This window comes from Dipodomys merriami, unplaced genomic scaffold (assembly GCF_024711535.1).
Source record: "Dipodomys merriami isolate MVZ:Mamm:240054 unplaced genomic scaffold, mDipMer1.0.p SCAF_122, whole genome shotgun sequence".
Taxonomy (NCBI): Eukaryota; Metazoa; Chordata; class Mammalia; order Rodentia; family Heteromyidae; genus Dipodomys; species Dipodomys merriami.
Genome location: NW_027202516.1, coordinates 1,347,282 through 1,365,523, shown reverse-complemented (window position 1 = coordinate 1,365,523; position 18,242 = coordinate 1,347,282). Strand labels below are relative to the sequence as shown.

Below are 18,242 nucleotides of genomic sequence, written 5' to 3'. Positions count from 1 at the left end.
AGGACAGCACTTACACACACCGCAACACGCCAGCACAGAAGATCTTCACGCTTTCAAGCTGAGGGATTCAATTTTGTTTAGAAGCAAACTGATTCTGAGAGTACCTATTATAGTCGAAAGTAATTACTAAGCAACACAGTATCTGAATCACTTAATCATGTCCCCTTTCTACCCTAAGGAATCCTGGACCCACGCTCTACCCCCGGCAACACCCCTTGCCCCCAGACCTCTACAGACGTAAACCAGGAAAATTACAATAGTTATACCAGAACACTGAAAATGCCAAGGTGTTTTCTGGGGTGGGGAGGACCCAGGGGATGCGTTCAACAGTCTATGAGTAACCACAGGCCCAGACAGAGTTACTAGTCACACAGACTCATCACCAAACGTTCTGAAGACTCACAATAGTGATACATGAAATTCTCTCTCTGCACTTGGATGCAGAGCCCAAGTGCTTACTGCACTCCCAACACATGGAAAGCGGCTGCTTCTTCCCTCCCTGGTCGCGGAGCCCACAGACACCCCAAGTTGCTAGGTCGACTGTCTCAGGATCAGGCAGCAAAGCAGCTGTTATGGTCCCCATGTTTTGCTGCACTGCATCATGAGGACCTGTGCACCGGTGCAGTCTCCCTTTGTATGTGTGGGGAGACCGTCCTTCTAACAATCAGACCTGTACAGGGCAGGGACCTGCTTTTGTAGGTCTCTTGTTAGCATCTGTGGGCACTTACAAGTATTAAACGAGCAGAAACAAGAACAGAGGCTGCTATGGTGCACACTGCCTCAGGATGAGAAAAAGCAAAGGTCACCTTTGCAGGCAGCCACTGTGCAGGAAGAATCGAGGTCACCCAGAGCCACAGCGGAGAGGAAGATGCTATGTCATTTTTCAAAGTAATCTCAAGGGTGCAATTACTTCATCAGTTTAAAATTTAGTTTAAAAGCAATGCCTTAATGTCATAATACGACTAAGTTATTTCTGTTGTTTTTCTATGAGGAGGCAACAACTTGTAGAGATTTTGAAACAGTCTCACAGTTACAGAATCACACTGGCTATCTACCATTTGCGGTCTGTATTATTTCTTCACACTATTCTGAACAGAATGCCGCATTTAGAATCATAGTATTGATAAGAGTTTTTCATACAACAGATACATAACACATATAATAGCTGAGAACAAAACAGATTAGAGCTTTTTAAAGACCAAAGTTCCCAAATGATTAAAAAAAAAAAGATTCCTTTTGACACTGGGTTCACGACAACCAGGATGCATCTGGAACAAGAGGGAGACTCTTCACAGGGCTCTTGGCATATTTTTTTCACAGCACCACATTCAAGTCCAAACAAAGCTTCCTGCTCTAAGACAGGGGCTGTCAATTTCCTGTCCAAGGGGAAGGTGGGTCAGGGCGGCTGTTTTCTGTCTCTGTGTTTCCACAACTGGATGTGACAGCTCATGGGCAGATGCTTGGCTCCAAGAGCCTCAGCATCCCCCCAGGAGCAGGGCCTCAGCACCTGCCCCCCCCAGGAGCAGGGCCGCAGCATCCCCCAGGAGCAGGGCCTCAGCATCCCCCAGGAGCAGGGCCTCAGCATCCTCCAGGAGCAGGGCCTCAGCATCCCACCAGGAGCAGGGCCTCAGCATCTGCCCCCAGGAGCAGGGCCGCAGCATCCCCCAGGAGCAGGACCTCAGCATCCCCCAGGAGCAGGGCCTCAGCATCCCCCCAGGAGCAGGACCTCAGCATCCCCCAGGAGCAGGGCCTCAGCATCCCCCAGAGGCAGGGCCTCAGCATCCCCCCAGGAGCAGGGCCTCAGCATCCCCCCAGGAGCAGGGCCTCAGCATCCCCCCAGGAGCAGGGCCTCAGCATCCCCCCAGGAGCAGGGCCTCAGCATCCCCCAGGAGCAGGACCTCAGCATCCCCCAGGAGCAGGGCCTCAGCATCCCCCCAGGAGCAGGACCTCAGCATCCCCCAGGAGCAGGACCTCAGCATCCCCCAGGAGCAGGGCCTCAGCATCCCCCAGGAGCAGGGCCTCAGCATCCCCCAGGAGCAGGGCCTCAGCATCCCCCAGGAGCAGGGCCTCAGCATCTGCCCCCCCCCAAGGAGCAGGGCCTCAGCATCCCCTAGGAGCAGGACCTCAGCATCTCCCCAGGAGCAGGACCTCAGCATCCCCCCAGGAGCAGGGCTGCAGCATCCCCCAGGAGCAGGGCCTCAGCATCCCCGCCAGGAGAGGGTCTGGGCGGCCCCTTCCCCTCCGCCTCCTCCCTCTCAGCAAGACCTCTAGGGACCCCTACCACGCTCTAAAGGTGAAACACCTTAAATCATTCTGGTTATTCCAGCCTTTAAAAATGATCATGTTTCAAGCACTGATTTACATGCAGAGACCCAAGCCCACCACAGAAACCGCTCTCCCTTTACCCACATCCTCACCCAAAGGGAGCTGGAGCGGGAGGGGGGAGGCTGAGTGCAGGAAATACAGAAGGGAAAGCGTAACAAGTAACAATGCCCTATATGCACCTAGTCTCCACAAAGAAGCCACTGTGTCTCTGAGGGTGGGAGTATGTTTGTGCATGCGTGTGTGCACGTGTACACACACACACACACACACACACACACACACACACACACACACACACACACACACACACACACCACTACCAATTCCTAGAAAGCAGCAGTTTTCCCACTCCTCTGTTTAAAAACACTACGTAATCTAATCATTGAAGCTGTAATTGGACAAACTCGATACCAGTTTGCGTTTCAGCTGAGGCCTTGCAATGGCACCCAGGCTGGTCTCAAGCTTGAGACCCCTCCTCTGACTCCGAGGGGCTTGGCATGCCCTGGCAGGACTGTCGCGCTTTTACTGCAGGAGCACCTCCCAGGTGGCATCTGCCCAGGACAGAGTCAGAAGACAGATGGCTGCCGTAAAAAATGAGAATGGCAGTGTGCAGAATTACAGCAAAACCTTAATGTTTCACTTTGGTTTTAGACCGGACGAGGGACCCATTTTAACCTATATGATTTCCCCTTTAACAGTGACCCCTGGAATTGTGAATGAAATGGTCACTAGAAATAAGTGTTTTCAACTTAAGACAGGCTCCCACTGAACAGCTATTGCTATTCTTCTTTGGTGATAAACACACAACCACGCAAGAATTCAGAGCTGACCCTGAAATACTGGCTGGGGTAACAGGAGACAGAGAACGTGCACTTCCAAATGGCAGACCCACCTTGTGATGGGCCAGCTGGCTCTTTATTTTGTCTGGATCATTTGCGATCTCCAGTTCCGAATCCAGAGACTTCTCTGACTCTTCCAGCCACTCCATGAGTTTAGTCCAAGCTTCATGGAACTGTGAAAGAAATGTACATTTCTATCTAGAAAAAAATTCAAACTATGTTTGAAATGCAGCTCATTTTTTTTGTTGTTGTTGGTCATGGGGCTTGAACTCTGGGCCTGGGTGCTGTCCCTCAGCTCTTCAGCTCAAGGCGAGTGCTCTACCACTTGAGCCCACAGCACCACTTCCGGTTTTCTGAGTGGTTTATTGGAGATAAGAGTCTCACAGACTTTCCTGCCTGGGCTGGCTTTGAACCTCGATCCTCAGATCTCAGCCTCCTAAGTAGCTAGGATGACAGGCGTGAGCCCCCGGCACCCAGCACCCGGCTCAGCTTATTTTGTAAATACAGTTTTATCATCCTTAAGTAGTTGTACAAAGGAGCTGCCATTCCAACAGTGTGAGAATGCAGTGGGTCTTGACCAACGTCGCCCCTCTACTCATTCCCACTGATCCCTCTCCTACCCACCCCCACATCCCTCACTTCCCTTATTTTCGTAGGACATGCATAGCATTCTCCCCAAATAGCATATGTTTGAACAGAAATGGACATGGATATACCAAAACTTCTTAATTCCAAGTTTTCCTGGCATGAAAAAAATTAATGCTTTTGTGAGCAAGTTACAGAACATTTGACAGTGCTTGACAGAGGTGTGGTGTCCCGGCACTGTGCTCCCCATTCAATACAGACAGGGGCAAGCTCCAGGGTGTGGTGCCCCTCCCTTCCTTTCTTTTCACAGGGAAAATATTTTTGGTTTTAGAAATTTTAACAGCTTTTTGCTTGCTTGTTGTTGTTATGGTCTACTCTGTCTCACTGGTAAATCTGGGTTTACTTATAAGGAGTTTAACTCCTTTGTTTTAAGAAAAAAAGGAATGAAAGGACTGGGAGAATGAGTTCATAAATTGCTTTTAAATGCTGTGCTGGTGCTGAGCTTGAACTCAAGGCCTGGGCGCTACCCTCAGCTTCTCACTTAAGACTACAACTCTACCACTGAGTGAAAGCTCCATATTTTTTTTGGTGGTTAACTGGTGATAACAAAACTTTCCTGTCCAGGCTGGCTTGGAACTGTGATTCTCAGGTCTTAGACTTTGGAGTAGTGAAGACTACAGGCATGAGCCACACCAGTGCCTGGCATAAACTTTTGTTTTTTTCCCCCAAGTGCTATTTTATCTTTACAAAGAGCCCAACCTCTTTACTGTTGTTATCCAAACTGTCAAATTAACTACGTCTCACATACTGATTTTATATACACAAGAAAATTGCAATTCTCTTTGCTACCTTGAACGTGTCAAGTATTTTTGATCAATGTCTGTTTGATTTCAGTCATTGTCTCTCTTCTGCTTACCTTACACAAGAATTTGTGGGCACTAACTTTGGATACCTATCTGTGGTATCCAAATATTGATACCAACAATAAATTACTTGTTAATTTGCTAGTTAATAATTAACTTAAATGACGTGATATCTAACAAAAGCTGAAATAATCCATGTGAAATTCAAGTCTCATGAACAACACAAGGCCTGGCAGGGCCTGCAGTGGGGTGTGGCTCTGCAGTGGCTTGGCAACCCTGTGGCATCCTGTCCCCAGAGGCTACCTCCTTGTGCACCTGCTCGCTGCCCTCCTACAGCACAAATCAACCTCACATAAAACAATCCGTGAAGCCAGGACAGACCCAGAAGGTGCCAAAGGCCGAGCACTATGACTACTGACATCTGATCCCAGAACCCAGCAAGAACAAGGAGAGGAGGGAAAGAGACAGCTAGCTAAGGCACTAGAAATCCCGACTGCAAGTCATAAGCTCTGGCAGCCAGTAATCAGATGGAAAGCACAGCCACACAGGTCCTAATGTTGCTCCCACGCCCACAGCCACTCTGAATCCACAAAAAGAGACAATCCTATCTAGTTGTGTGAAAACAGTGAGAAATAGTCATAGAGATATTCAATGAGACAATAAAACTAAGCGGAGAAAGGAGGAAACTGGTGATCAGCTGGCCGCTGCTGTTCAAGAAACCTCTGCAAATGGGGGATGCTTGGACTACAGGCTGCACCACACCAAGTGTGGAGAGGGAGCCGTCACGCTCAGAACTGGTGCTGCCACTGGGTCACCGTCAGGCAGTGTGAGCCATGGGGTCACCAGGGACCCCACAGGAGGAAGGCAGGCCTTTGGGCCTGTGCTGATAATTCTGTAGAGCTAAGAAACACTATTGTAAATATACAAAGGAATGCTCCCCACTCCCAAGAAAGCAGCCAGGGACCGAAGCTGCGCCAGAGGCCCCCCGAGACACTGTGGTGCCAAGCCATGAGGATTCAACCTGGCAGTGCCAAGGTCTCTGCCACCACGCGGGGAGCTGTCAACCCTGGAACACTGCCTCACTCACGTGAGCCTGGAGCCCCACACTAAAGGCCACAGAACCAGCATCAGAGAGAAGCAGCCCCCGAGTGTGCCACTGGACCCAGCCCACAACCACGTGTCCCACTGGATCCAGCCTGCACATACTCTGTAGCCAGACGCTGTGTAATGCCACGTCAGAGAGCCATGGGTGAGGGTGGATTACCTGCTTGGCCCGCTTCCTCGCCTCGTCCAGGGACCGTCCCCTCTCCACTAACCGCTGGACCACATTCTCCCACCGGCTCTGCACGCTGATCAGAAGGTTCTTGATGAGGACAACATCTTGTTTCTGACTAAAGTATTTCAGGTGCGTTCCAGTTTTGTCCAGTTCTACGATCTGCTCCCGGTGAGAATTTACTTCATTGGCGAAGACCTTTCCCAGGCAAAAGAGGCCATAATTAAAAACAAGGGGAAAAGTCGGTTCTTAAAAACGTTTCTGGTATAATACAGACCACATGTTGTTTTCAAGGACAAACCACCCAGCTCCTGTGGGGTCCTGTGAGCTGCCACACACCTTGTGCTCATCAATCTGAAACAAGACTGTGTCGAGGATAAGGCTTGGCCGAGAAGCCAGGTTTAGAGTCTGCTCGGCCTGGGTGAGCCAGTTGATGAAGTCCTGCAGGGAGGTGTGGAACTCCACGGCCACGCTGAGTGCTTCCTCCAGCTTAGTCTGTGAAGACAGGTTGGGCAGCAGTGAGTCAGGGAGCCCACGGGGCTGTTAATGGTTGTCCCTGAGGGACCTCTCTTTCTGGAAGATTCCTAGCCCAACACTGCATACACAGCACTGCCCTAGCCAGTTCATCACTGCAATGCATGCTGTACCTACACTGGAAAAATCAAACTCCTCTGAGGAAGCACTTGGCTACTGCTAAAAATACTTACATATGCTAAGCTGTGTTTTTATCCAATTAACAACAGAACCTGAAAAGGGAAATATTGACATTTGTCCATTGATAGCTGGGGGTCACAATCCCTCTATCAGAGATGGTATTTCATCTCTTAGTTCTAGCCTGTTGTTCCCTTAGAGCATGAAACAGAATGAGGTCTGAAGACTGCTATTGTGGTTTTAAAAGAAGTGATGAAAATCATAATTGGTCAGAAATCAAATCTCTTTTCTATTTCTATGTAAGTGCTTATAAAATAACTAACACAGACACCTCACTCTCAGTCTCCTCCTCCTGGACTTACTAAGGGTGGTAAGAAAAGAATTACTTAACAACATAGGACCTGAGTGGTCCATGATATTTAAAAGTATACCAAGTATCAACTGATCTGTGGGTCACCTTTATCTATGTTGAACAGACTGCGGTCTCTCTCTTGTGTCAGAAATCGCCACCAGCAGAGCACACAACCCAGGCATTCAGCTGTGAGGCATGCACACTAATACTCCTGGTAGCTCACTGACACAAGGGAGAAAGCAGGAATGGCACAAAAGCAGTACAGGTCCTGCCACACCAGCCGGAGCACACGCACGGGTCCTGACACACCAGCCGGAGCACACGCACGGGTCCTGACACACCAGCCGGAGCACACTCAGGGGTCCTGACACACCAGCCGGAGCACACGCACGGGTCCTGCCACACCAGCCGGAGCACACTCAGGGGTCCTGACACACCAGCCGGAGCACACTCAGGGGTCCTGACACACCAGCCGGAGCACACTCAGGGGTCCTGCCACACCAGCCGGAGCACACGCACGGGTCCTGCCACACCAGCCGGAGCACACTCAGGGGTCCTGACACACTCTTGGAGCACACGCACGGGTCCTGCCACACCAGCCGGAGCACACGCACGGGTCCTGCCACACCAGCTGGAGCACACTCAGAGGTCCTGCCACACCAGCCGGAGCACACTCAGGGGTCCTGACACACTCTTGGAGCACACTCAGGGGTCCTGACACACCAGCCGGAGCACACTCAGGGGTCCTGACACACCAGCCGGAGCACACGCACGGGTCCTGCCACACCAGCCGGAGCACACGCACGGGTCCTGCCACACCAGCCGGAGCACATGCACGGGTCCTGACACACCAGCCGGAGCACACTCAGGGGTCCTGACACACTCTTGGAGCACACTCAGGGGTCCTGACACACTCTTGGAGCACACTCAGGGGTCCTGACACACTCTTGGAGCACATACTTTCCTCTCCTTGAGCTTGGTCTCCACTGACTCCCACTTCTCTTTCAGGTGAGTTAAATCTTGGTTGATGTTGGTCTCTGCAGAGTCTGTGAGCATCTGCTGGCCCCTCTGCATCAGACTCCTGTACGTTTCTTCTTTGGCAGCAAAGGCAGTACAAATGTCCTAAGTGGAGACATTGGAAGGCTTAAAAGAGTTCCATTTTTCTAGGGAATCTGTCCCAAACCCCATACCACATTTTCATCTTCCAACCTGCAGAGCAGTTCTAGCACACAGATGCAGCACTTTCCATTACAATGAGTTATCTAGTGATAACCCAACCACTGAAAGCCTCAGAAACCGCTATTGCTATCAGTGATTCTGCCTGCTAAGTTCTGAAGCAAGTTTACTTATGCACTGTCAGGCTGAAGAGTGGCTATGCAGTTCTGTGACCTTGAACAAGGCATTTGACCTTTCTGACCTTCTGTAAACAGAAGGACTCTTACATCCCCCTGTACGACCATGGCCTCTGTGGACTAATTCCATCCTGTTCTTAGAGCACATGCGATGGACAGAAGGCAGAGGGCCCATCCAGCAAGAGGCTCAGGTTGTCATCCAGCCGCTCAAGGTAGAAGAGCCACAGGGTGGTGCTGCCCACGCCCAGCCAGAACCCTTCTGGAAGGTTCGCATGTGCATCTCCTATAGAACCTGAGAGAAATCTGCTGAAGTCCAGAACTAAGACCATGGAAACAACTTCACGGAGACCAGTTTGGTCACTGGTTCAACTATAATGTGGTCGGAGAATCGTGGTTCCTATGTCCTCTATGACACTCAAATTTTCAGCTTTAAAATGTAAAGAATTGAGCCAAAGCTCATATACCATAAAATTTGCTTTAAGTTATGTAATTTGATGCGTTTAATACCTTCACAAAAGTGTGTGACTATTACCACTAATGCCAGAACCTTTTCGTCATATATTAACATATTAAAATTTCTTCACTCTTAAAAAAATAACCTGTTTCAAACAGAAATCTGTAAGACTGTTTTCTCTCAGAATTTTCAGAGAGGAACAGATATAGACAGGCAATGTCGATATAAACAAACTACAGTCTAAGTTAATGTCAGTCTCTAGTTCTGAGCAAGCAAGCCGGCTGCAAGTTTGTCTTTCCTCCCTCCGTTTTGGTGGCACTGGGGTTAGAATTCAGGGCCTCACGCTCGCAAGGCAGGCGTCTGAGCTACACCCTTCGAGCTTCATTTCAACAGCCTACAGCACTATGGTTCTGGGTGGGAGAGAGCCCATGGGCACGGGCTCCACCCTGGACAGTGATACTGAAGCTTCGTCCTCTGTTCACATCTGATCCAGGTGAGAAGCTCAAGCTCAAGCTCCATCACCGTCAAGACAAACAAGGAAGTTTATTTTAACAGGATAAAAAGTTTCCAGTTTTCTATGAAACCAGGTGACACTACCACAGTTGAACAATATTTTAAATCCAGTATGATTTTTGTTTATTTTGGTCTCACTGTAAGTAGTATAGTCTGGCCTCAAACTCGAAATGCTCTTGCCTGGGCTGCCAAAGTGCTGAGATTATAGGCATTCACACCATGCCTGGCCTGATTATTATGGTGATTTTTCTTCATCCTTCAAGGCTCAACAGTTCATAACTTCCACAGTGCTATATTACTACCAGGCAAACTTCATTGCTCTGTATGAGGGAGTTCCCATCTCACAATGTCTAGACTTCTAAAATCCCTTTTTCCATGATCTCACATGTCTTAAAAACTTGAATCATTAAGTGATGTTGTTTACAGCACTTACCCAGTGATCCCTGCTGTCAAACACATCTCTTAGTTGTGTGTTCTCTATCATGAGCTGTGCAGTGCCAGGGCCTCCCTGAGGCTTGTCTGTTAGCTGGTGGCCCGCAGAGCAAGGAAAGGCATACGTACCGTGTGGGCATCCAGCTGTTCCTTGGCGGTTTCTGGTAAACCACCCAGAGGCTTGGATGCCAACAGGTGACGCTCCGTGTCAGCCAGCCACTGCTGCAAATCTTCAATTTCACCATGGAAACCTTTGGCCTGGAGTGATGGGAAATGTTACGTTTGGGCAACAGAACACTGTCACTTTCACGCAGAAGACAAGCCTCACACGGGCCCCGCCTGCTCAGCCAGGCTGGTGTGTCTGCCCTGCCCCCTCCCCCCCAGCACTCGGAAATAAGAGCATTACACTAAGCACCAGACACACTCCCTCCTCTCCTGCTTCATTCTTTATCCCACTTATTTTTATTCCTCCCTCCAGGTATAAAATTAAGTTGCCATCTGTGAACCTATAAATGAATCCCTGCTATTTGGGGTTTTGCACGCTATAGAAGCTTCTATATTTAGTCAAAATTCACCTGGTGCAATGCACCATCCAACTGCTGTTTTCTTTGTTCTGTTTTTTCCAAAACACTCTGCCAGCGTTGATTTAAACCCTGTAGCTTGTGCTGGAGACTGCTTGCTTCTTCGCCTGCGCTGGATGCGATGAGCTCATTTCCTGCTTTGTTCACAGCCTCCACGGTGGACTGATGAGCGAATACATCATTCCGGAGCACCTGAAAACGTTCAGATAGTGTCTTCACTTTTAGAGGACTATGGGGCTGTGCAACATTCTGACACACACTTCTCATAAGTGTTCATATCGATTCTGAAGGAATGGCTCTAACTTGCAGCTCTGAGTGTGTCGGGAGCTGTGTCTTCCCATGAAGTGGCCGTGAGGAGCCGGCTGGTTGCCACCACCAGGCACTAAGCACCTAGACATAATTAAGAGTTCTAATATATTTTTTTTAGTTGATTCCAGCTCATTTTCACTGAAGTTAATTTTCCTTTCTAAAGTAACTAAGAGATCGTTTCACTCCCATGTATTCATCTTCAAATTAAAATTATCTCAAGTCTAAAACATACAAATTTTATAATTAGCAGTCTCAAAGGGAAAAAATAAGCTTAAATATTTCCTTTTCTCTCAGTGGTGCCATGCCAAAATTAACTGCTAATTTCAAAGAAATCCTTCCCCTAACACTAATAAGAGATCATTATAATCCTGCCTTACCCTCATTGACACAGAGTTGGCAATAGTTAAAAAAAAAAAGACCCTTGATTGATCCTCTCACCCCTGGGAGGGCAGTCTGGTCTGCACAGGGAAGACTTCAGAGAATTGGGGTCATCCAGGAGCACTGCTTCTCTGACAGCGCTGACTCATTTTCCACACCGTCTGGTTAAACAAAGCTTTCTAAAGGCTTCATTCCCAGGGTGTAAAGAGATATCTTTATGGAAAACATACACTCCGATATGTCTCTAGTAAAAACTGCTTTCTCAAGATGTAAGAGTTAACTATTCTCCTTATCCAACTTTAAAGGGTAATTCTATGTAATTCCTTCTAAATGGTCTTGAATGCCACTGGAAAGACAGAGCTCTGGAGTAGAAAAAGGACAGAAAAGTTCCTTAGTTCCTTGGTTCCTTCCTTCCTTTCTTCCCTTCCTTCCTTCCTCCTTTCCCTTCCCTTCCTTCTTTCTTCCATTCCCTTCCCTTCTTCTTCTCCTCTCCTTCCCTCCCTCCTTTCCACAATTAAGTTGGAGACTCTAAATCCTCTAACTTTTAGCTTTCAAGAAATGGAAGGAAAAAAAGGAGCTATTGCAAGTACTGAAAGATAAGAGTTAAAAGCTCCCTACAGATCTCCAGGTTCAGGTGCCTCTTTCTGGCCATCTCTGATGGTGTACCACACACATTTCTGATCACTGACGTAGGCTACTTTTCAGACAATTTCCAGGTTTATGAAAATGAAAGTGCATCTATAAACTCATACTACGAGACTATGCACACTTGGATTTTATGCAGAGCTAGCCTGGCCAGTCCTTGCTACTCTAAGCAAAGTCATAATGGAGACATTAAAATGTGAGGAAGGTTTCTATGTCGACATTGTACAAAAGAAATGCAAATTTCTGAATTGGATACAGCCGGACAATGACTATTGATGTAGACTGGCCCAGGAGAAAAGAAAGAAAAATTAACATTAAGGAACATTTACTGTGGAAAAAAAGAAAGAAAGAAGTTGAGCAAGAAAAGAGATTGCACATCATGGTCTTAAATGCCCAAAATTTAAATGTCCAATAGTTATCTCCTACCTGATTATCAAGAAAACTTACTTATGGCTAGGATTCAAGACTCTTATATAAATGTTAAAGTCTATGAAAGATTGTGGGAACATCAGGATAACTACCGTGCAAAAACGTTCCTTTGAGTCTGGCGACTTAAGGGTTGGGGGTGATTTACTAAGAACATCAATCAAAGGGTCACACAGGTGGCAGCAGGTAGAGTGGTGTGTGCTTCTCAACAAAGACTTTCAAGCTTTGAATTAAAGGCATGACACATTTTAATAATTTACATGTAATAATAAATAGTTCAAAACTGATTTAGAAAAGTGTGATATAAGTAGCCAGTCCAAAGTAAAGGCAACAATGAAACAGGAAAAAACACACACAAAAACCCACAAAAAAACAAAAAAACACCTGTGCTAGGAGAGACAGACACAGAAGGAGCAGGCCAAACAGGATGGATTTGAGATGCATGACCACAGAAAGGCTACGAACCATGGTGAAGCCACATTTTGAGCCCAGGACATTTTAGGCTCTCCCCAACAACTTCAAGTGGAATCCAAGGTGACATTAATCCAAGGACAGAGATAACGGGACTTAAATCTTCAGTGTTTGCCTTTCAGCCCTATTAAAAATTTAGTCACTGATTTCCCTTGTGTATTGTGTTTGGTAAGTGCCCTGAACCATGAGAAAAATATTCTGATCATCATCTTGAAGGAAGTGTTTAAGTACTTTAAACTCTGACTATACATGCAGAGTTGAACATCTGTTGAGATCACCCACTGACAGGAGAAAAATGAAGTAACGAGGTTGACAAGAAATGCACTTATTACCTTACTTATGTAAGTGGAACCCCTCTGTACATCACCTTGACAATAATAAAAAAAGAGATCATCAACTTGAAAACCCAGCTTGGTGGCCCCAGAAAAGCACAGGGAAGAAACACGAATGTGCCAGTGGCTACGCACGTGGTGCTTGGCGAGCTCGATTTCAATGGCTTTCGGGTCCCCTCCAATGGGCTTCTGTTCACCGAGCAAGCCCTCGGTGTGTGTCAGCCAGGCCAGCAGCTCGTCCAGGGCATGCTGGAACTGACCCAGCGCGAGGAGGGCACCCTCCAGCTTGTGCTGGAAGAGAGCAGAGTAGAGGGACCGTCACACATGAGGCACATCAGCAGAACAAGGGCGAAGAGCCATCACTTCCTGCCGCCTAGGTGCCTGAGCTGGGCCCTGGGGCATGTAACCATCTCTCCATATTTTTTGTATGATGTTCTCTGTGGTCACAACATGGCACAGACAGGGAGAGTTGTCCGGAAAAAAGAGAATCTGGGTGCTTCAGGAGTTTTGCTAACTCCTGACGTGACTTGAACAAGTGTGTGGCATGTCAGAGGTCTCTGCACTCACCTGTCTGCTGACAATCCTCTCATCCAGGCTGTCCCAGATCAGCTTCAGCTCAAGCAAGGGGTCCTGTACTGTGTGCTTGTCGCTCTCTTCCGTCACTTTCTTCAGCAGAAGTTCTGCCTGATGGTTCAACCTTTCCATTTCTATCTGTTGTTGGTAGGCCTCTGACTTAAATTGCTATTAAAAAATATACATATACAAGGACATTTTTAAAATCAGTAGCGTTAAGACAATACTGTTTAAGACAATAATATTTTAGTGTTTTATTCTAATTTGTGTTTCTTACTGGGGGAGGTCACAAGGAATAAAGAGCTAGCAAAGACTGAAAAAGGGGGAGCGGGTACTTCCACTTTATGTGATGGAAAGATGTCTATGTAATTTTGGTATTTTGTTTTTGTTCTTTATAGTAAACCAACAAACCTTATAGTTTAACTTATTCAAATGCCTTTATATATTCAATAGTGTGCTTTGAAATTACAGGGAAGAAAACACAAACACCTATGAAACCCAAGAAACAATGCTTCTACCAAGCTCAGTATTTCCATCACACACACACACACACACACACACACACACACACACACACACACACACACACACACACACACACACACACACACACACACGCACGCACACTCATTCTGCATTCCTCCCTCCCCCCACAACCACACTGTTTTTCACAGCTGTGTTACATTTTTCAGGACTTAGTTATTTCTATGCCTCACCCATGGCTGCCACTCTCCCTCTCCTGGTGCTTCTACATCATGCCATAGTGTTTCTATCTTTACTTAGCCAACCAACAGGTTAGGAAGTGGCTGACTGTAAAAGAAAACTGTCCTATCACAAATGATCATCATAAAATATTTATCTGAAGCTGCAATCATAAATAATTAATGGATAAGCAGCCTCTTATTCTCTTTAAACATATGACAGCAATAATTAAAAAGTAATAAAGTATAATGAGCATTGGCTAAGTTCAAATTACTCTACCAATTTAAAAGAAGGTTTTCTCCAGTCAAGGACAAAGGGGGGGGGGGGAGGGGGGGGAGGGGCGGGTGAGATGACTTTCCTGAGGTGCCTCCTGAGGGTGGGGGGGAAGGCCGAGTCAGAGCGGGCCTCCGCCGCTCAGGCAGCGGGAGGCCTGCCCAGCCTGCCCAGCCTGCCCGTGAAGGCCGTGGGTGGAGAGGAGCATGGGCACGGGAAACCCTGACGGTGCTGACGATCCGAAAGGCAAGGTAAAAGCAAGACAAAACAAAAACATCTTCCAGTCTAACCGTGGTAACAGCAAAGTGCTCAAAGAAAAATACATTTCTCAAGGAAATAGTCATACTTTGAGATGAAAATGCTGTTTTAGTATCCAATAGTGGTTTTATGTAAGAATGTAGGGGCATTCGCTGACAAGAGGCCTCTGGGTGTGAAGCCCAAGGGAGGAGAGAGCTGAAGTCATGGCCCTAGATGGTCACTGGCTGGGCACTCAGAGCAGAATGCTAGCCGCAGGACGGGAAGGTCAGAGGCAACCCACAAATACTCACAACCAGGAAAGTTCTGCTGCTACACCACACCAATCATGCAGCACACACACAGAAAACGAAAACATTACTGAACACTACATAATAAGGCCAGTTAAACAGTGCCCATGGAATCATGAAATATGCTTACCCCTGCGCGCGTGCGCGCGCGCACACACACACACACACACACACACACACTGCTCCCAACACCAGGTTATCTGACATCTGAGAGATGCAAAGACAGTAGGGCCTAAGAGGAGCTACATCTGGGTGTGTAATATTTGGATAATGGAAAAGTTGCTTTTCCTCCTTTGTGCTTATTTAGATTTTCTGACTTTCCAATAATAACCAGGTATTAATTAATGCAAAGAAAACATTCAATGTTTTGTTTTATTTAAAGAGCACATACTTTTCTATTGTTCATTCTAGGTAGGCAATGTATTAAACACAGTTCAAAATAAAAAATGTGAGATGCTTCAATTATGTAAAATAAATCAATGTATACAAGGAATCCTGTGACTCAACAACTAAAACAATGCAAGGAAGTCTTGGATAAATTACTTAGGCCCCAACATGTACCTTTAACTCTTCAATCTGCTGCTTGACAGTTTCGAGATCTGTTCCGATGGGAGACAGCGAAGCTAACTTCCCACCCGCAATGTCTACCCAGTCAAAGACTGCCTGAAAGAAACATATAAAAGGACCAAAATATGTCACAAGTTATAGAAAAGGGCAATTATAAGGAAGGATGGCTATTTTACAAAAAATTAAGGTCTACCTAAACAAAAGCAATATAATGGAAGTTGTCCCAAATATGAAATAGCTAAAATAGCTATTGCTTTAACTCTACATCCATAAATATGCAAGAGGAATTCTTTACTGAATATTATTAGACTATTAACCCCACACATAGAAGCAATATTGAGATCTCTATTCTGCTTTGCAACATAGATTTCACAGTCAGGGAAGAAAATTATCCTACAAAGGCTCAGGTTTTCAAGTTCTGAACATAAAACAGAATTACTCTGTACCTCAAAGCAATGGCCAGACCATTAGGGAGGGGCGGAAAGCATCTGGTGCATTCAGGTTACCTTAAACCTGCCCGGGAGTTGGATGGTAGCCCAGCAAATGATCAGACCAGCTGAGCACCTGGGGCAAGCTCCTGACAGCTGGTGGAACTGTTTCTCAATGGAGCACAGGTGACCAGCCACACTGGAGCAGCACGGCACGTGCCAGGCCCTGTGCCGACTCACAGTGGGCGATGGTGTCTGACCTGGGAGCATGTAAGGGCCGCTGTGAGGACCCACCCACAGCCCAGCCTCGCATACACAGGGGTCTCTGTTTTGCTTTGAACAGGAAGGGGGCTGTTACAATACGGAGTTTTTTTCATGTTTCCAAAGTTCAGAACCCTTTTTCAGCTGACATCAAGCCTGGTTGATAGTGTGAATACTGGTACAAATGCAGAAGTAAGGTGGCTGATGGTGTGTACTTGTGTGAATACACAAGTGAAATGGCTGGTACGAATGCAGAAGTCAAGTGGCTCAAAGAGGAGACAGCTGTGCTCATCTGAGCTTTGGAAGTATTTGCTTAGTGTTCTGAAGGAGGGTGCTGGCTGGTAGGAAACGAAACAAAGTTAGAGAATGTTGAAAAAGAAATAGCAGCTGTTTGCCTTAGCCAACAGAGGAGCTGTTGATATTAACAGTGCCAACTTCCACAGGGTTAATGAGCCGAGAACCTTCAGGGATGGAGAAACAGCTGTTCAAGTGAATGCCACAGGTGGAGAAGACACTGCACAGCACACAGTGGCCCGAGGAGCCACATCTGCTTTGGTACACAGGGCTCACTGGTGTCAGCCAACTCTCTGGCTTCTGTTGACCGGTTAGTATTTTTAGTGTTTACTCCTCTCATCCCAGAGCGCGCCCTCTTGTACCATAATTCAGTCTCTGCTCCATTTCATCACCTGATACTGAACTGTTCACGAAAAACAACTGTGTGGGAACACTTGCTTTCATTTAAAAAGCATGAAAATATGTCTTTTCAAGCTAAAGTTCACTGGAAGTGTGTACTGAGCCATTTAGACTCGCCTGTAAATCCACGTGTCTGAAAGGTGAGAAACTATCTTCTAGAGGTCAAAGTGGCCGCAGGAGCAGGTGCCCCCCATCCCTGCCTCCCCCACCCCTCCGTGGAGGCGGGCACAGGGCGCCTGGCCTTACCTGTAGTCCATCCTGGTACTGAACTGCAGTCTGCATGGCCTCCTCGAGTTTGTCAATCCGGTCCCTCCAAGCTTTGTTTAGAGAGTCCCATGCTGAATTTAGCTACAATACAAATGTTATGTCTGTCTCAATATCAACATTTAAACTCATGACTACTTTTAACAAAGGCATTGAGTTTGGATTTCCAGGGAAACTTTCTGAGGGGTGAAAATGAGGACTGCACCTCATCTATACTCTTCTTCACGATGGGTTTATCAGGCTCCCCGCACGCGGCAATGAGCTCAGAGCCCAGGCTAATGACCACAGCCAGTTCCTCCTGTAGCCCATCCACTTCCTCTCTGATGGCCTGGAGCAAAGCAAAAAGACAGCCTCAGAAGACGAGCCACACAGAAACCAAGTCAGCACTGGTTAATGCTAGGAGATCACAGTCATCCTAACCTCCTGTTTCCTAACTTCCTGCTTTCCTTCATTTTCTAACTTGTGCTTGGAATTCCTTGGTTGAATATATATTCAATCAACAAACATACTTAATAAGTACGAGCACTGTAGACAGAGAGAAAACAGGCCTGGCTCTTAGGTCAATGAATTCAACCAATAGCAGTCACGAGGAGAGTGTAACGGGATTCAATATCATGAGGAAAGATTTACAGAGGAATCTGGAAGCTGGAGCAGCACCTGCACCCAGAGTATGTGCGTGAGTAGGAGATATATTGGGCAAAGGCACAGACACAGGAAGGACATTTCAGCTGGGGGTACCACGTTCTACTCAGGGAAGAGAGGACACTTGGTAAAAGAGCAGCAGGGTAGGCCTGGGCCTGGGCCAGGGCTGGGCTGGGCTGGGCGGGGCAGTCAGGGCTGGGCTGGACTAGGCAGGGCTGGGCTGGGCTGGGCAGTCAGGACAGGGCTGGGCTGGGCGGGGCAGTCAGGGCTGGGCTGGGCTAGGCAGGGCTGGGCTGAGCAGTCAGGGCTGGACTGGGCTGGGCTGAGTTGGGAAGGGCTAGGCTAGGCTGGGCAGTCAGGGCTGGGCTGGGCTGGGTGGGGCAGTCAGGGCTGGGCTGGGCTAGGCAGGGCTGGGCTGAGCAGTCAGGATTGGACTGGGCTGGGCTGAGTTGGGAAGGGCTAGGCTGGGCTGGGCAGTGAGGGCTGGGCTGGGCTGGGCTGGGTGGGCTGGGC

The 18,242-nt window shown here is 47.6% G+C and overlaps 1 protein-coding gene across 14 annotated transcripts in view; it reads right to left on the bottom strand.

Moving 5' to 3' along the window:
• Dst (dystonin) overlaps positions 1–18,242 on the bottom strand; it is a 311,344-nt gene that overhangs the window by 25,104 nt on the left and 267,998 nt on the right. For all 14 annotated transcript variants that reach the window (XM_070017230.1, XM_070017235.1, XM_070017233.1 and 11 more), the window contains 11 exons: positions 17,293–17,415; positions 17,070–17,171; positions 15,436–15,537; positions 13,349–13,522; positions 12,917–13,072; positions 10,215–10,412; positions 9,769–9,897; positions 7,849–8,010; positions 6,225–6,380; positions 5,877–6,083; positions 3,218–3,337 (listed from right to left, as the gene is read on the bottom strand). In XM_070017230.1, coding sequence (XP_069873331.1) covers positions 3,218–3,337; positions 5,877–6,083; positions 6,225–6,380; positions 7,849–8,010; positions 9,769–9,897; positions 10,215–10,412; positions 12,917–13,072; positions 13,349–13,522; positions 15,436–15,537; positions 17,070–17,171; positions 17,293–17,415 — 1,629 coding nt within the window. The remainder of the gene's footprint in view (positions 1–3,217; positions 3,338–5,876; positions 6,084–6,224; positions 6,381–7,848; positions 8,011–9,768; positions 9,898–10,214; positions 10,413–12,916; positions 13,073–13,348; positions 13,523–15,435; positions 15,538–17,069; positions 17,172–17,292; positions 17,416–18,242) is intronic.